Source organism: Anarhichas minor, unplaced genomic scaffold (assembly GCF_050575085.1).
Source record: "Anarhichas minor isolate MPS153535 unplaced genomic scaffold, ASM5057508v1 ptg000028l, whole genome shotgun sequence".
Classification (NCBI taxonomy): Eukaryota; Metazoa; Chordata; class Actinopteri; order Perciformes; family Anarhichadidae; genus Anarhichas; species Anarhichas minor.
This window is the reverse complement of record NW_027466474.1, coordinates 8,574,110-8,592,967: the sequence shown is the minus strand read 5'-3', so window position 1 is coordinate 8,592,967 and position 18,858 is coordinate 8,574,110. Positions and strand designations below refer to the sequence as shown.

General features: G+C 41.7%; 4 protein-coding genes across 4 annotated transcripts; all 4 read left to right on the top strand.

The window, feature by feature from the left end:
• Window positions 1–2,376, top strand: LOC142962988 (protocadherin gamma-A11-like). The gene has a single exon (XM_076103678.1). It carries the CDS (start codon window positions 1–3, stop codon window positions 2,374–2,376), a length of 2,376 nt encoding a protein of 791 aa, XP_075959793.1.
• A 2,991-nt stretch (window positions 2,377–5,367) lies between these two features.
• LOC142962986 (protocadherin gamma-A11-like) lies at window positions 5,368–7,704 on the top strand. Its single transcript, XM_076103675.1, has one exon. It carries the CDS (start codon window positions 5,368–5,370, stop codon window positions 7,702–7,704), a length of 2,337 nt encoding a protein of 778 aa, XP_075959790.1.
• A 3,347-nt stretch (window positions 7,705–11,051) lies between these two features.
• LOC142962985 (protocadherin gamma-A11-like) lies at window positions 11,052–13,451 on the top strand. The gene has a single exon (XM_076103674.1). The coding sequence runs from the start codon at window positions 11,052–11,054 to the stop codon at window positions 13,449–13,451; it is 2,400 nt and encodes a 799-aa protein (XP_075959789.1).
• Window positions 13,452–15,968: 2,517 nt separating this feature from the next.
• Window positions 15,969–18,501, top strand: LOC142962615 (protocadherin beta-15-like). Its single transcript, XM_076103201.1, has one exon. It carries the CDS (start codon window positions 15,969–15,971, stop codon window positions 18,432–18,434), a length of 2,466 nt encoding a protein of 821 aa, XP_075959316.1. The 3' UTR covers window positions 18,435–18,501.
• The last annotated feature ends 357 nt before the right edge of the window (window positions 18,502–18,858 follow it).

Here is an 18,858-nt window from a genome sequence, read left to right as displayed (position 1 = left end):
ATGGATTTAAGTGTGGTCGCGTATGGCTTCTATTTCCTCCTGCTTTTTCTACGTGTCGCTTATGGAGACATAAGCTATTCTTTTCCAGAGGAGATGAAACGTGGATCAGTTATTGGAAATGTGGCCAAGGATCTTGGGCTCGACAGGGTCGCGCTCTCCAACAGAAGAGCCCGCATTGACACCGATGGGACTGATAAACGTTACTGTGACATAAACCTGAATAACGGAGAGTTGATTGTCGCCGACAGGATTGACCGAGAGGGGCTTTGTGGAGAAAAGGCTTCGTGCATCCTAAAATACGAGCTTGTGGTGGAGAATCCTCTCGAGCTCCATCGGATTAATCTACACATTCAAGATATAAATGATAACTCGCCACAATTTAATGAAGAATCGATCTATTTAGAAATTCGAGAGTCGGCAGACAGGGGAGCTCGTTTTGTGATTGAAGAGGCGCACGATGCGGATGTAGGACAGAATTCAGTTCAGCAGTACAGCCTTCAAAGGAATGATAATTTTATTTTGGCTGCTGACGGAAACACAATAGAGCTTGTTCTCGAAAAGGAGCTTGATCGTGAAAAACAACAAGAGATCAATTTGCTCCTCACAGCTTTAGATGGAGGCTCTCCTCAGAGATCAGGTACTGTAGTCATACACGTCACTGTACTGGATGCTAATGATAACGCCCCAGTGTTTAGCCAGGCCGTTTATAAAGCCAGTCTGCCTGAAAACTCTCCTGTAGATACTGTAGTGGTCACAGTGAGTGCTAGTGATGCAGACGAGGGAGTCAATGGTGACGTGACATATGACTTTGGACATGTTACTGATGACGTAAAGAAGATATTTAGTATTGACCGTAAAGTCGGTGAGATACGAGTAGTTGGCATTGTTGACTATGAAACTACGACATCATTTGAAATACGCGTTAAAGCAAAAGATGGATTAGGGCTGTCATCATATGCTAAGGTAATCATTTCTATCACTGATGTGAATGACAACGCCCCTGTAGTCAGTTTGAAATCACTGACTAACCCCATACCTGAGGATACCCCACCTGGTACAGAGGTGGGCATCATCAACGTGCAGGATAGAGACTCTGGGACTAACAGACAGGTCCGCTGCTCCATTCAGCAAAACGTCCCTTTTAAGTTGGTTCCTTCGATTAAAAACTATTATTCTCTGGTGACCACAGGACAACTGGACCGTGAACTAGAGTCTGATTACAACATTACAATCACTGCCACTGACGAGGGCTCTCCACCTCTGTCCTCCTCTAAAACTGTTCAGTTATCTGTAGCAGACATCAACGACAACCCACCTGTGTTTGAGGAACAGTCCTACAGCGCTTATGTGACTGAAAATAACAAACCTGGCTCCACTTTATGTTCCGTTACTGCTCGAGACCCCGACTGGAGACAAAACGGTACAGTGATTTATTCTCTGTTACCTGGTGAGGTGAACGGTGCCCCGGTGTCCTCCTATCTATCTGTTAACGGAGACACGGGGGTGATCCACGCTGTGAGGTCGTTTGATTATGAACAGTTCAGGAGTTTTAAAGTCCGCGTGACGGCCAGAGACAACGGTTCTCCTCCGCTCAGCAGCAACGTGACCGTCAGTGTGTTCGTATCGGATGTGAATGACAACTCTCCTCAGATACTGTACCCCGCCCCGGAGGGCAACTCCTTCATGACCGAGCTGGTCCCCAAAGCTGCACACGGAGGCTCTCTGGTGTCCAAAGTGATAGCGGTGGACGCGGACTCCGGACAGAACGCCTGGCTGTCCTATCATATAGTCAAATCCACTGATCCGGGACTTTTCACTATTGGTCTCCACAGCGGAGAGATCAGGACCCAGCGGGACATTTCTGAATCTGACAGCATGAAACAGAACCTCATTGTGTCAGTGAAAGATAACGGACAGCCCTCTCTCTCTGCCACCTGTTCCATGTATTTACTTATTTCTGATAACTTGGCTGAGGTGCCAGAACTGAAGGATATGTCTTATGACGAGAAGAACTCCAAACTGACCTCTTATCTGATCATCGCGCTGGTGTCTGTGTCCACCTTTTTCCTGACCTTCATCATCATCATCCTCGGTGTGAGGTTTTGTCGCAGGAGAAAGCCCAGACTGTTGTTTGATGGAGCAGTTGCCATCCCCAGCGCTTATCTCCCTCCTAATTACGCAGACGTTGACGGCACAGGAACTTTACGCAGCACTTACAATTATGACGCCTACCTGACAACAGGTTCTAGAACCAGTGACTTTAAGTTTTTGTCATCCTACAATGACAACACATTGCCTGCTGACCAGACTCTGAGGAAAAGTCCAAGCGATTTTGCTGAGGTGTTTGGTGAAATGGAAGAGTGTTTAGAGGTATGAATATATCATTGTTTTTTTCGAAAACAGTCAAATCAACCTAATTTTCTTTTCAAACATAATCATTGTTTAAGGGATTGCCTTCTGGATATTCTAACCTCAAAGTTTTTCTTTTCTCTACTTACTTCGTTGGTAATAATGTTCTTTTTCAGTCATTGTCCTCTGTTGTTTCCTTTTCCATTCAGGTATGCCTTTCAAAATTAGTTGTTTGAACATTGTTGCTTTCAGTTTTGTCACATAATATATTCTTGACACTTACTTACAGTGTATTAGTCTGGCAGTGATTTGGTCTCGGACATTTTGGTGTGTTGTCCAATTCAGCAGAATGGTTTTTCCTCTAAACATTTTTTTGAAATAAATCTATTCAGATCTGCTATAATTTATTTCAGTTGGCTGTAAAATAACTGTAGATGTGTTGTTATTGGTTTGGTCAGCATAAAGTAAGTTTATCACTCATGTAAAGTTGTGACATTGTTACATTCTTTTTGTAAAGACTGTTCTCCTTTTGCGCCATCAAAGCCCTGCTCTTATATATTTCACTAGTCGTAACTATTTTATATCGGTGCATGCAGTTCTTGAATCAAATATTTTTTTAGTTATTAGTAAAAAGCCTAGGAAGTAATGTTATCATTCTGTCCAGCAGTCAGATGCATTTATCTTAAAAGCTGAATGGGTGAAAGCCTATAAACATGCTACTCTTGTCTAGTGCTGCTTTTTACAGGTGGATGCCATCACCTGTAATATGTTGGTCTTTCCTTTTGAATACAGTCTACTCAATTATTCGACAGGTGTTGGTTTCGGCTTCCTTTTTTTCTAGTTTAGTTATGGTTCAGTGGTCTGTGGTCTGACCACTGTCATTGTGAAATACAGATAATAATAATATAAACGTAGAGAGAAAAGAAACAAGGTGTTCATTTTAGTCACAGTTTGTCATTGTGCAGTGTATGGTCTTTCCCAGGGAGATTTCTGCAGTGATTGTGCTTGTTTCATGGTACACTCTGAATGAATGACCTTTATTCTATTCATAACATGAATCACATCTGTATTTTATCCTGTCTGTGTTTTCTGCTATGAGGATTGAGGCTTGGTTTTGTGTCTTCCTTGTTCATTAAAGTACAGTGTGAGTTTCATACAGGCAGCCTAGATGGTGATGTTGACAGAATTAGGGACTTTTCCTTCCAGGTTATCCAGATAGTTTTCGTACTTTTTGGTAACAGCTGCCTGATCGTGTTCTCGGATTGACTGGGTTTAAAGTGACTGGTCTTAAATTGTGTCTCAGCTATGTTGCCACATCTGGTTGTTTTAACTTTTATTGTTTTCTATAGTAAGTGTTCGATCTAATGCATCAACTTGTATCTTGTTGGTGCTCTAATGGCAAGGAAGGTTTTATTTATTTTCTTTTTTTCAGAAAAGAGCAAAGGCTGGTTCAATCCATCTGTAACTGGTGTGGTAAGGTACTGTAATCACCTTGGTTCACCATGGTACTTGTTGATCTGCAGTGTTCTACAAATTTGTGGAAGTATACTTTGTACTGGTGGTCTTTAAGGGTCATGGCTTTTTTTTCTGAAACAAAAACAAATGCAGTGTTTTGTTCTCACTCACTCACTCACTCACTCACTCACACACACACACCTACACACACACTTACACAGACACACACAAACACACGCACACACACACACACACACACACACACACACACACAACTTGTCTCTGTTTGTGTTGTGAGTGCTTTTTGTTTTGCCCACTGTTTTCAACTCATGTCTCGGTCCTTGGTGCTCAACAGCTGCTGTCTTTTCAGAAACTTTTTGTTTACTTTTTTCCACACGTTCATCACTTTCACCCCACTACTCTCCCTGCTATGTGATTGAATAAACCAATTGGACGTCAGGAAGTCCAAATGTTGGTAAATGTGATGATGAAACCATAGTTATATAAATGTAGTGTGTTTGATGATTTAAGGTGCACGTGAATATATAAACTCATACAAATTGTTATTTCTGTAAAGATGTAGTGCCTTATTGTAACTACACAAAATAACTTAACTTTAAAATCTGTCAGACACCTGCTTCATTTTTTAATCCAACTACAGGTGCAGGTGCTCCTTATTCCAAACTTGTACAACTCTGCACATATGCAAAACTTGGTTGAAGGGATTTTGGTGTATTTAGATTTACCACTTTTAAAATGAGAAGGAAAAACAATCATTCAAGTTCAGAGACCTGACTACACAAATAGACTTATTTTATTTAATTGTTTGGCCATAAAGGATACAAACAGACAATATTAACAGGGCAACAATAGAAACGATTAAAAGAGAGATAAATAGTTCACCATTCTGACCTTGCCTTGCAATACAGCTGAGGCTAAATATTTTAGGGTCAGGATATCCAGTGTGAAAACACTCATGCAGATCAGCAGGTTAGTATTACATCCGGGGGGAGGAAAAATACACATATACTGGTTCTGTTACCCACTGTAACCTCCAATATGAAACATATCAGTCATAATTGCTAACTTTCATAAAATATTCATAGAAGAAGCCTTAATATCAGTCTGCATTGTGCATACTATGTATTTGTTGACGTTGCTTGTTTCTCTAGTGTTTCCTGGTTTGATCCTCACGGATTACTACAGTTGCAACAGCATAGTAGTTGTAGTGTTTGTTTCATGTACAGATGAACATAAATAATATGCACGATAGAGCCAATTTGAAGTGTTCCCTTTTATTCATTATCGTGAGTGTTTTTGTTCAACGTGACTCACGGTGGCGCTATGCACCAGCCTTAAGATGTTTTAATTCCTATTTCCTTTGGTGTGGACGCACATTCTTGTGCTCCTTTGTCAAAATAGGGACACCCTGGACTCGCTGTTGCAAATCGTGTTGTTTGGTTGAACAGTATTGTTCGCTTTATTCCTCAACCTGTTGGGAACCAATCGTCGATGATGGATTCAAAAACAATCGTGTTACCAACGTGCGGCTTCTATTTCCTAATGCTTTTTCTACGTGTCGCTTATGGAGACATAAGCTATTCTTTTCCAGAGGAGACGAAACGTGGATCAGTTGTTGGAAATGTGGCCAAGGATCTCGGGCTCGACAGGGGCGCGCTCTCCAACAGAAGAGCCCGCATTGACACCGATGGGACTGATAAACGTTACTGCGACATAAACCTGAATAACGGAGAGTTGATTGTCGCCGACAGGATTGACCGAGAGGGGCTTTGTGGAGAAAAGGCTTCGTGCATCCTAAAATACGAGCTTGTGCTGGAGAATCCTCTCGAGCTCCATCGGATTAATCTACACATTCAAGATATTAATGATAATTCCCCACAATTTAAGGAAGACTTGATTAATATAGAAATCCATGAGTTGGAAGTTAGAGGAGCTCGTTTTGTGATCGAAGAAGCGCACGATGCGGATGTAGGACAGAATTCAGTTCAGCAGTACAGCCTTAAAAATAATGATAATTTCATTTTGGCTGCTGACGGAAACACAATAGAGCTTGTACTCGAAAAGGAGCTTGATCGTGAAAAACAACAAGAGATCAATTTGCTCCTCACAGCTTTAGATGGAGGCTCTCCTCAGAGATCAGGTACTGTAGTCATACACGTCACTGTACTGGATGCTAATGATAACGCCCCAGTGTTTAGCCAGGCCGTTTATGAAGCCAGTCTGCCTGAAAACTCTCCTGTAGATACTATAGTGGTCACAGTGAGTGCTAGTGATGCAGACGATGGAGTCAATGGTGACGTGATTTATGAATTTGGACATGTTACTGATGATGTGAAGAGAGTATTTAGTATTGATCGTAAAGTCGGTGAGATACGAGTAGTTGGCATTGTTGACTATGAAACTACGACATTATTTGAAATACGCGTTAAAGCAAAAGATGGATTAGGGCTGTCATCTTATGCTAAGGTAATCATTTCTATCACTGATGTGAATGACAACGCCCCTGTAGTCAGTTTGAAATCACTAACGAATCCCATTCCAGAGGATACCCCACCTGGTACAGAGGTGGGCATCATCAACGTGCAGGATAGAGACTCTGAGACTAACAGACAGGTCCGCTGCTCCATTCAGCAAAACGTCCCTTTTAAGTTGGTTCCTTCTATTAAAAACTATTATTCTCTGGTGACCACAGGACAACTGGACCGTGAACTAGAGTCTGATTACAACATTACAATCACTGCCACTGACGAGGGCTCTCCACCTCTGTCCTCCTCTAAAACTGTTCAGTTATCTGTAGCAGACATCAACGACAACCCACCTGTGTTTGAGGAACAGTCCTACAGCGCTTATGTGACTGAAAATAACAAACCTGGCTCCACTTTATGTTCCGTTACTGCTCGAGACCCCGACTGGAGACAAAACGGTACAGTGATTTATTCTCTGTTACCCGGTGAGGTTAACGGTGCCCCGGTGTCCTCCTATCTATCTGTTAACGGAGACACGGGGGTGATCCATGCTGTGAGGTCGTTTGATTATGAACAGTTCAGGAGTTTTAAAGTCCACGTGACGGCCAGAGACAACGGTTCTCCTCCGCTCAGCAGCAACGTGACCGTCAGTGTGTTCGTATCGGATGTGAATGACAACTCTCCTCAGATACTGTACCCCGCCCCGGAGGGCAACTCCTTCATGACCGAGCTGGTCCCCAAAGCTGCACACGGAGGCTCTCTGGTGTCCAAAGTGATAGCGGTGGACGCGGACTCCGGACAGAACGCCTGGCTGTCCTATCATATAGTCAAATCCACTGATCCCGGACTTTTCACTATTGGTCTCCACAGCGGAGAGATCAGGACCCAGCGGGACATTTCTGAATCTGACAGCATGAAACAGAACCTCATTGTGTCAGTGAAAGATAACGGACAGACCTCTCTCTCTGCCACCTGTTCCATGTATTTACTTATTTCTGATAACTTGGCTGAGGTGCCAGAACTGAAGGATATTTCTTATGACGAGAAGAACTCCAAACTGACCTCATATCTGATCATCGCGCTGGTGTCTGTGTCCACCTTTTTCCTGACCTTCATCATCATCATCCTCGGTGTGAGGTTTTGTCGCAGGAGAAAGCCCAGACTGTTGTTTGATGGAGCAGTTGCCATCCCCAGCGCTTATCTCCCTCCTAATTACGCAGACGTTGACGGCACAGGAACTTTACGCAGCACTTACAATTATGACGCCTACCTGACAACAGGTTCTAGAACCAGTGACTTTAAGTTCGTGTCATCTTACAATGACAACACACTGCCTGCTGACCAGACTCTGAGGAAAAGTCCAGGCGATTTTGCTGAGGTGTTTGGTGAAATGGAAGAGTGTTTAGAGGTATGAATATGGCATTATTATTTTCAAAAACAGTCAAATCAAACTCATTTTATTGTCAAACATTGTCCTTATTTGAAGGGATTGCTGTCTGGATATTCTAAGCTCAAAGTTTTTATTTTCTCTACCTACTTCGTTGGTAATAATGATTGTTTTTTTGTTTCGTCATCGTTCTCTTTAATCAATTTTTCCTTTGGTCTGTCCATTTCGGTATGCCTTTAAAAATACGTTTTTACATGAACATTGTTGCTTTCAGTTTTTTCACATACATTCTTGACACAGTGTCTGGCAGTGATTTAGTCTCCGACATTTTGGTGTGTTGTCCAATTCAGCAGGATTTGTTTTCCTACAAAAAGTATTTTTTTCTAAATCTACTGAGATCTGCTATAATTTCTGTCATTTGGCTGTAAGATAACTGTAGATGTGTTGCTATTAGTTTGGTCCGCATCAAGTCAGTTTATCGCTCATGTGAAGGTGTGACATTCCTCTTTTTTTTTTTAAAGAAGATTCTTCTTTTGCTGCATCAAAACCCTGCTTTTCAATATTTCACTGATTAGTATTTTTGGTAACTATGTCATTGGATGCAGTTCTTGAATCAATTTATTATTGAGTTATCAGTAAAATGAACCTCTTATGTATTGATCAGCCGGAGCATAAAGGGTTCAATGTGACCAAGTTCCAGAGATCAATTTTTACAGATTCTATGTGTCAGTTGCATTTCCATGTTTTTTCCAAAAGTTTCTGTCAGACACATTTTCATCATGCCTCCTCTAAAAAAAACAGACAACACTAAACAAAAACAATTCCACTTCTTATGCATTCACGTCTTACTTCATACACCTTCAATCTTGTGCCTTTTGTGTCAGACGGAATCTCACACTGAGCTTTGTGAGATGTATTCTTCGTGGCTTCTTCATGATCTACTGTTGTTTTGATGAAAACTCATTAGCACGTTGCTTTGGATAGAAGTGTTTGCCACATGCACAAAAGTAAATGTACACATTACACTTAAGGCAAGGGAGGCACTGTTGTAAGTCTATCTATAGCAGGCAGATGCATTTACCTTAAAAGCTGACTGAACATGCTACTCTTGTCTAGTGCTGCTTTTTTCAGGTGGATGGCATCAACTGCAGTATGTAGGTCTTTCCATTTGAATTCAGTCCTCTGAATTTCAACAGATGTTGGTTTGGGCTTCCTATTGTTTGAGTTTAGTTATGGTTGATTGCTCTCTGGTCTGGCTACTGTCATTGTGAAATACAGATGATAATAATAACAATATAAATGCAGAGAGAAAAAAAAATAAGTTTTCACTTTTTTCATCACAGTTTGTCATTTTGCAGTGTATGGTCTTTCCCATGGAGATTTCTGCAGTGATTGTGCTTGTTTCATGGTACACTCTGAATGAATGACCTTTATTCTATATAACATGAATCACATCTGTATTTTATCCTTTGTGTTTTCCGCTATGAGGATTGAGGCTTGGTTTTGTGTCTTAGACGGATAATGCATTTTTCTCAGCTCATGAAATGAATTAATAGCAGTCACCTTGTTTATTAAAGTGTGAGTTTCATACAGGCAGCCTAGACGGGTGATGTTGACAGAATTAAGGACTTTTCCGTCCAGGTTACCCAGATAGTTTTAGTACATTTTGGTAACAGCTGCCTGATTGTTTTCTCTGGATGGGTTTAAAATGATTTGTCTGTGTCACGGCTATGTTGCCACATCTGGTTGTTTTAACATTCATTATTTTCTATAGTAAGTGTTGGATTTAATGCATCAACTGGTATCTTGTTGTTGCTCTAATGACAAAGGAGGTTTTGTTTAAAATCCTTTTTCAGAAAAGAGCAAAAGCTGGTTCAATCCATCTGTAACTGGTGTGGTAAAGTACTGCAATCACCTTGGTTCACCATGGTACTTGTTGATCTGCAGTGTTATACAAGTTTTGGAAGTATACTTTGTACCGGTGGTCTTTAAGGGTCATGGCTTTTTTTTCTAAAACAAAAACAAATGCAGTGTTTTGTTCTCCCTTACACGCACACACGCACACACGCACACACACACACACACACACACACACACACACACACACACACACACACACACAAACAACTTGTCTCTGTTTGTGTTGTGAGTACTTTTTGTTATGCCCACAGTTTTCAACTCATGTCTCTGTCCTTGGTGCTGAACAGCTGCTGTCTTTTCAGAAACTTTTTGTTTACTTTTTTCCACACGTTCATCACTTTCACCCCACTACTCTTCCTGCTATGTGATTGAATAAACCAATTGGACGTCAGGAAGTCCAAATGTTGGTAAATGTGATGATGAAACCACATAGTTATATAAATGTAGTGTGTTTGATGATTTAAGCTGCATGTAAATATATAAACTCATACAAATTGTTAATTCTGTACATATTTAGTGCCTCATTGTAACTAGACAAAATAAAATATCTTTAAAATCTGTCAGACAACTACTTCCTTTTTTAATCCAGGTGCAGGAGCTCATTATTCCAAACTTTTACAACTCTGCAGATATGCAAAACTTCGTTAAAGGGGTTGTGGTGAATTTAGATTTACCACTTTTAAAATCAGAAGGAAAAAAATCATCTAAGTTCAGACACCTGACTAGTCAACAAAAATGTCTGGACTTATTTCATTTAAATGTTTGGCCGTAAAAGATACAAACAGACAATATAAACAGGACAAAAATAGAAACGATTAAAAGAGAGATAAATACTTCACCATTCTGACCTTGCCTTGCAATACAGCTGAGGTTAAATATTTTAGGGTCAGGATATCCAGTGTGAAAACACTCATGCAGATCAGCAGGTTAGTATTACATCCTGTGGGAGGAAAAATACACATATATATATGGTTCTGTTACCCACTGTAACAAAACCTCCAATATGAAACACATCAGTCATAATTGTGTATATGTTAACATTCATAGTATATTCATAGCCCTGAGCATTATATGCATAAGACATATTTGTTGACGTTTGCTTGTTACCTTAGAACCTTAAGGATTACTGCAGCTGCAAATATTAATTTTAGAGCATAGTAGTTGTAGTGTTTGTTTCATATGCAGATAAACATAAATATTAGGCATACAGACAATTTGAAGTGCTCCGTTGTATTCATTATCATGAGTGTTTTTGTTAAACTTGACTCACGGTGGCGCTATAGACCAGCTTTAATATGTTTGAATTCCTCTTTCCTTTGGTGTGGACGAACATTGTTGTGCTCCTGCGTCAAGATAGGAACAGTCACCCTGGACTCGCTGTTGCAAATCGTGTTGTTTGGTTGAACAGTATTGTTCGCTTTATTCCTCAACCTGTTACGAACCAATCGTCGATGATGGATTCAAAAATCGGTTTGTTTCCAACGTGCAGCTTCTATTTCCTCCTGCTTTTTCTACGTGTCGCTTATGGAGACATAAGCTATTCTTTTCCAGAGGAGATGAAACGTGGATCAGTTATTGGAAATGTGGCCAAGGATCTCGGGCTCGACAGGGGCGCGCTCTCCAATAGAAGAGCCCGCATTGACACCGATGGGACTGATAAACGTTACTGTGACATAAACCTGAATAACGGAGAGTTGATTGTCGCCGACAGGATTGACCGAGAGGGGCTTTGTGGAGAAAAGGCTTCGTGCATCCTAAAATACGAGCTTGTGCTGGAGAATCCTCTCGAGCTCCATCGGATTAATCTACACATTCAAGATATTAATGATAACTCCCCACAATTTAAGGAAGACTTGATTAATATAGAAATTCGAGAGTCGGCAGTTAGGGGAGCTCGTTTTGTGATTGAAGAAGCGCACGATGCGGATGTAGGACAGAATTCAGTTCAGCAGTACAGCCTTCAAAATAACGATCATTTCATTTTGGCTGCTGACGGAAACACAATAGAGCTTGTACTCGAAAAAGAGCTTGATCGTGAAAAACAACACGAGATCAATTTGCTCCTCACAGCTTTAGATGGAGGCTCTCCTCAGAGATCAGGTACTGTAGTCATACACGTCACTGTACTTGATGCTAATGATAACGCCCCAGTGTTTAGCCAGGCCGTTTATAAAGCCAGTCTGCCTGAAAACTCTCCTGTAGATACTGTAGTGGTCACAGTGAGTGCTAGTGATGCAGACGAGGGAGTCAATGGTGACGTGAGATATGAATTTGGACATGTTACTGATGATGTGAAGAAGATATTTAGTATTGACCGTAAAGTCGGTGAGATACGAGTAATGGGCATTGTTGACTATGAAACTACGACATCATTTGAAATACGCGTTAAAGCAAAAGATGGATTAGGGCTGTCATCTTATGCTAAGGTAATCATTTCTATCACTGATGTGAATGACAACGCCCCTGTAGTCAGTTTGAAATCACTAACGAACCCCATACCTGAGAACGTGTCACCTGGTACAGAGGTGGGCATCATCAACGTGCAGGATAGAGACTCTGAGACTAACAGACAGGTCCGCTGCTCCATTCAGCAAAACGTCCCTTTTAAGTTGGTTCCTTCTATTAAAAACTATTATTCTCTGGTGACCACAGGACAACTGGACCGTGAACTAGAGTCTGATTACAACATTACAATCACTGCCACTGACGAGGGCTCTCCACCTCTGTCCTCCTCTAAAACTGTTCAGTTATCTGTAGCAGACATCAACGACAACCCACCTGTGTTTGAGGAACAGTCCTACAGCGCTTATGTGACTGAAAATAACAAACCTGGCTCCACTTTATGTTCCGTTACTGCTCGAGACCCCGACTGGAGACAAAACGGTACAGTAATTTATTCTCTGTTACCCGGTGAGGTGAACGGTGCTCCGGTGTCCTCCTATCTATCTGTTAACGGAGACACGGGGGTGATCCACGCTGTGAGGTCGTTTGATTATGAACAGTTCAGGAGTTTTAAAGTCCACGTGACGGCCAGAGACAACGGTTCTCCTCCGCTCAGCAGCAACGTGACCGTCAGTGTGTTCGTATCGGATGTGAATGACAACTCTCCTCAGATACTGTACCCCGCCCCGGAGGGCAACTCCTTCATGACCGAGCTGGTCCCCAAAGCTGCACACGGAGGCTCTCTGGTGTCCAAAGTGATAGCGGTGGACGCGGACTCCGGACAGAACGCCTGGCTGTCCTATCATATAGTCAAATCCACTGATCCGGGACTTTTCACTATTGGTCTCCACAGCGGAGAGATCAGGACCCAGCGGGACATTTCTGAATCTGACAGCATGAAACAGAACCTCATTGTGTCAGTGAAAGATAACGGACAGCCCTCTCTCTCTGCCACCTGTTCCATGTATTTACTTATTTCTGATAACTTGGCTGAGGTGCCAGAACTGAAGGATATTTCTTATGACGAGAAGAACTCCAAACTGACCTCTTATCTGATCATCGCGCTGGTGTCTGTGTCCACTTTTTTCCTGACCTTCATCATCATCATCCTCGGTGTGAGGTTTTGTCGCAGGAGAAAGCCCAGACTGTTGTTTGATGGAGCAGTTGCCATCCCCAGCGCTTATCTCCCTCCTAATTACGCAGACGTTGACGGCACAGGAACTTTACGCAGCACTTACAATTATGACGCCTACCTGACAACAGGTTCTAGAACCAGTGACTTTAAGTTCGTGTCATCCTACAATGACAACACACTGCCTGCTGACCAGACTCTGAGGAAAAGTCCATCAGACTTTGCTGATGTGTTTGGGGATTGTAATGGTTCTCCTGAGGTAGGGACATGCTTTATATAGTCCGTTCCAGACCTGTAAAACGTCAATATTTCTCACACACACACACACACACACACACACACACACACACACACACACACACACACACACACACACACACACACACACACACAACCAACTTGTCTCATTTTGTCCATATGAGTCCTCTCATTTGTCCACTATTTTCAGCCAGTAGGGTATTGACTCTCTCGGCTCGTTTCATTGTGCTTTTTCGCTGAGCTGTGATTTACTGTTGCATTTTTTGGGCACCTTGACTTCTTTCCCATATTATTTTGTGACCCTTTTTGTCTTAGGTTTCATTTCTTTACATTTCTATGATACAACCCTTTAAAAAATATTTCCACTTGCTTGATATAAATGCCTCTTATCTTATTTCATTGTCTATATTGTTTTTCATTATTTTGAGATTATACTGTGACTGACCTATCAGACAGTCAAATTTATTGCAACATTTTCTAAAGAAAAAATAAAAATTAATTTTATTTCTGCAAAAATGGACACGATTTTATTTCGTTTAAGTGATGGTGGACCCTTACTATATAATAATTTATTTTTAATAGATTCAACATTTTTGATTCCCTTTTAATAATCATAATAATAGTAATTAATTATTAATAATAAAATAGACACCACCCTGATTATCAAGCTGTAAATCAAGTGTATTTATACGCATGTCAAAATCAGTGGAACTGTTACCATTTTATCCACTTTACAAAGACAAGACCTGTCGTTTCAAGTGACGTAACAGTTTTCATTAATTTAACTTTAATTTCACATATACTAGACTTATAATAAAGTAAAATAATACTGTACATTTATCAATAGCCTCGGTGATATTTTATTCATCTCAGTCATTAACTGACATGAATGTTCATCTAAAAGCTGTATATCCACAGAACTTCACCCTCTTCATGATTGCAGTAGCCCATAGTGCTGAAGGCCTCCATTACTGCACCTTCACTGTTCCTTACTTTGTAATTTTTTTGTCACATGCAACAGTAATTTTGTTACAAAATAGTGCACTTAATAGTGATCTGCTTCATATTTCCAAATCCTCTATTGAATAACTTGATGCATTATGAAGCTCTCATATATCAACCTTGTACTTGTCACAAACCGGGGAAAAAATGTCTCAAGAGTTGAGCTGCAGCTGCTTCAGACATCTGGAGCTTTGCAATATATTCTCTGTCAAACACATACAGGCAGAGCAACACTCACTGCTCCACAATATTGAGCGAATGAGTCCGTCTTCATTTCGATTTTGTCTTTTGTGCATTCAATCATTGAAAAGTATATCTACAGTATAGTCCGATAATGAGGTGATATAGTACAATATCTATGTAACAAATGGTACAGTAAGATGTTTTACTTTACTGTGTTATTACACAGAAATATAAAATATAAATAAACTGCTATTGTGTTGGCTGTTTGGTTGTAGAGTGCTCTTTGGCACCTACCTGAGGGAAGAAGTTGAATCAACGCAGAGGATGTGAGAGGTTTGGTGATTTTCCTTTCCTCTGTGTCATCTCGGGATGTGTACAAGTTATGGACGCTATGCATTTGATGCCAATTATATTTTCTGCAGACTTTCTGCTGTCTGTTCATGCCTGCTCCTGTTCTGTTAGGACACAGACTGTAATTAATGTGCAGAGAACAAACTCAAGTAGTTGCACTGTAACTGGATCAGTACTAAATGTATCCAGCGAAATATATCATACGAGCCCAGCTAATCTCCTGGGAGATTGCAAATCACATAAACTTGAATGTTTCAATGACCAACATATTACTATTGACTATTAACCTTTAGGACTGTGTGTCTGTTTGTTTGTGTGTGTGTGTGTGTGTGTGTGTGGGTGGTTTGGGTTGTCAATTATCTTGAATGTAGTCTATTGTAGAATCAAATCATTGTGTCACAGAGATACATTCATCAACATATTGCTGAGAATATCAGCAAAACAGTAAGCATTGCAACATTTGCTGAGCTATTAATTGCAAAAAGTATACATGATTGCATTGTTCAGGTGTTGCTTTTCCGCTCCATCCCGTTGCTTCAAACATGAATGTTCATGTTATATGATATTAACATTATGATAAGCTGCCTGATCTTATGTTGGTCACATTGCAAGGTGATGCTCATAGTATATTGTCCACTGTTGTAATAATTCTCTTGGTCTCATGGTGACGCTCTTTTATACTGTCTGACTCATGGTTGCTATGGCGTGTCTCACATCATCTGTGTCAGTGGAACTGGAGTATTGGGTTAGAGCCGAGGGCTGTGTATGCATGCTGTTTGTGGATGTGTGGGTGTGGATGAGGGAGAGAAGGAGAGGGAGACTGGGTATGAGAGAGAGCGAGAGAGCGAGCGCAGCAGTGAAATGGGGACAGAGAGAGAGGAATCCGAGCAGACAGCCTCCCTAATAGAGCATGATTAACTCAGCCAGAGAAGCAGGCAACCGTTGGATTACAGCAGCATTTTCAGTTCGATATTTGGATGTATATGTTTAGGATTTAGCTATGATGTCGACTGTACATCTGTTTCTGAAAGCATGTTTAATAATGGATCAGCCATTAAACTTTAAACGGTGGCTGTATTTTTTATGGTTTTGCTTCTTTTTTGGTGTTTCGTTTGGAGAAGTCCGTTACATCCTTCCAGAGGAGATGCTGCGGGGGTCGGTTATCGGGAATGTTGTGCGGGATCTGGGGCTGAAAGTGACGGAGCTTGAAGCTCGTCGAGCCCGCGTTGTTGCAGAAGGAACTAGCCAGCTGTGTGAACTGGACACTGCGTCAGGCAGTCTTTTGATCAGCCAACGGATAGACCGAGAGGAGCTGTGCGTGCAAGCCAGTGTCTGCATCCTGCAGTACCAGCTCTTACTTGAAGATCCCCTTCAAGCATACAGCATAGTGTTGGATATTGCAGATATAAATGACAACAGCCCAGTGTTCGCTGCAGGGGAGATACAACTAGATCTTGTCGAATCCACTGTTCTGGGGAGGCGCTTTCCGTTGGAGAGCGCGCATGACCCCGATCTGGGAACCAACTCAGTCCGTGAATATAAACTGAGCCCGAATAATCATTTTGCACTGGAAATGAGTACCCAAATAAACGGAAATGCTTATCCAGAACTAGTTCTTAAAAAGGCATTGGACCGGGAGGCACAAGCTGAACATGTACTGAAAATCAATGGAATTGACGGGGGGAATCCAGTCAGATCAGGAACCGCGTCTATTCATATCCGTGTTTTGGACGCCAATGACAATGTCCCAGTTTTTAGCCAACGAGTTTACAAAACATCTGTACCAGAGAACTCTGCCATAGGGGCTGTCATAGCAACGCTGAATGCCACGGACTCAGATGAAGGTGTTTATGGAGAGATAACATACTCTTTCAGTCACCTGTCAGACAAGATGGGAGGAGCTATTGAAATTAACCCTCTGAGCGCAGAAGTTCGCCTGACAGGTGTCATTGACTATGAAGAGGCCAGTACGCACGAGCTGGATGTTCAGGCTAAAGATGGGGGTGGTCAGGCCTCTCACTGTAAACTTATAATTGACGTCATTGACGTGAATGACAACAAACCAATGATAGAAGTAAAGTCAGCCTCTGCTAACGTGGCGGAAGACTCTAAACCAGGAACTATGGTTGCTCTGATTAATGTGTATGACCTGGACACTGGAAGCAGTGGGCGCGTCACCTGCACAATCCCAGACAATGTCCCATTTAAATTAGTATCGGAGGTCAAAAACTATTACATGTTAGTGACTGACGGAATACTAGACAGAGAACTTCAATCCGAGTATAACATCGCAGTCACTGCCACTGATACGGGCTCCCCGTCACTCTCCAGTGTTAAAGTTATAACAATCGTGATCAATGATATAAATGATAACCCCCCAACTTTTACGCAGAGCGAGTGTAATGCCAACATCTTGGAAAACCAACCCGTTGGCACGTTTGTCATGCAAGTGAAAGCAGTGGACATTGACGACAGATCTAATGGTAAAATACTGTACCAAATATCAAAGGACACAAAGTCAGAAGTGTCCTCCTTCCTCACCATCAACGCAGACACTGGTGAGCTCTTCACATCACGCCTCTTCGATTACGAACAGTCAGTACACTTTCAGATTAAGGTGACAGCTCAAGATGGAGGCGACCCTCCACTGTCCACCACCTGTACTGTTAACGTGTTTATTAAGGACCAAAATGACAATGCGCCTGTTGTCTTGTATCCTGTGCAAACCATCGGGTTCATCGCTGAGGATATGGTGCCAATTGAAGCGCCTAGAGGTTACCTGGTTACCAAGGTGGTTGCTGTGGACGCTGACTCTGGCCATAACGCCTGGCTCTCCTACAGAATAATCAAAGCAACGCAGCCCAGCTTGTTTGTGGTCGGTCTGCATACAGGAGAAATCCGAACTGTGCGAGCATTCATGGAGGACGATGACCCAAAACACACTGTTGTCGTTTCAATAACGGATAATGGGCCTGAATCTCTCTCCGCCACCGCTACCGTCAACGTAATGATTGGCAACGGGCTGCCTGTTTTAAACGAACTCTTTGAATTTGCAGATGAGTCACAGGACAGCGATAACTTAACACTGTATTTGATTATCGCCCTTACAACCGTTTCCTCACTTTTCATCCTTTTAATCAGTGGAGTGTTTTATTGTAAGCTCTGCAGACGTAGTTATGTTTACCGGTCAACCACCGATAGTCTCCCCGTTTTCCCCACAACCTACCTCCCCCCTAGTTTCACGGATTTAAGCCGTTGTGGGACCCTGCTGAAAGATGAGCGGTATGATTCCTTCTTGACCACGGGGTCGTGGAGAGGCGATTTTCGTTTCGGCTCAAGCACAGACACTGACACACTAAAGCAAAGAAGCGCAGCCTATCAAAAAAACACGCTAAGGCAGGCGAGTGCAGACAGAGCCACTCTGAAGGTGAGGGCAGGTGCACCGCAACCTTGTTACTTGGTCAAATGAGTGTCGGCAATAACAATAGATGTTGTAAAAATAATCCCAGTGCATTGAATTAAGTTTCGACCCTTTGTCTGCCAAATATGTTAGAGTTGTATTTGTGCGTGAATATGCTGTCGATGCCTTGTTGGATATGTTTTGTAATGTTCTTGGAGTTTTGCTAATAGCCTCAACCTCATCCCCCATCACCTGACCATGAATATCGATGGTGACCTTAAATGAAGTGTAGATAGTTTATCTTCTGGAATATTTTAAATCGTATATTAGAATAAATAAAGTAATTATTATATTTGCATCTGTTTCATTTAGATTGTTTGTTTTTATCTCGGATAGAAAAAAAGTTTTCAGCAGACTGTTTACTTGTTGGTACTCAGGTCTGTTTTTGTTCCCTGCCTCTTTTAATTATTCTACTCTGATCTGTTAGTAGTCT

Excerpts from the sequence above, each read along its gene's own strand:
- LOC142962985 (XM_076103674.1), top strand. The coding sequence starts at position 11,052 with ATGGATTCAAAAATCGGTTTGTTTCCAACGTGCAGCTTCTATTTCCTC.
- LOC142962986 (XM_076103675.1), top strand. The coding sequence starts at position 5,368 with ATGCTTTTTCTACGTGTCGCTTATGGAGACATAAGCTATTCTTTTCCA.
- LOC142962988 (XM_076103678.1), top strand. The coding sequence starts at position 1 with ATGGATTTAAGTGTGGTCGCGTATGGCTTCTATTTCCTCCTGCTTTTT.
- LOC142962615 (XM_076103201.1), top strand. The coding sequence starts at position 15,969 with ATGTCGACTGTACATCTGTTTCTGAAAGCATGTTTAATAATGGATCAG.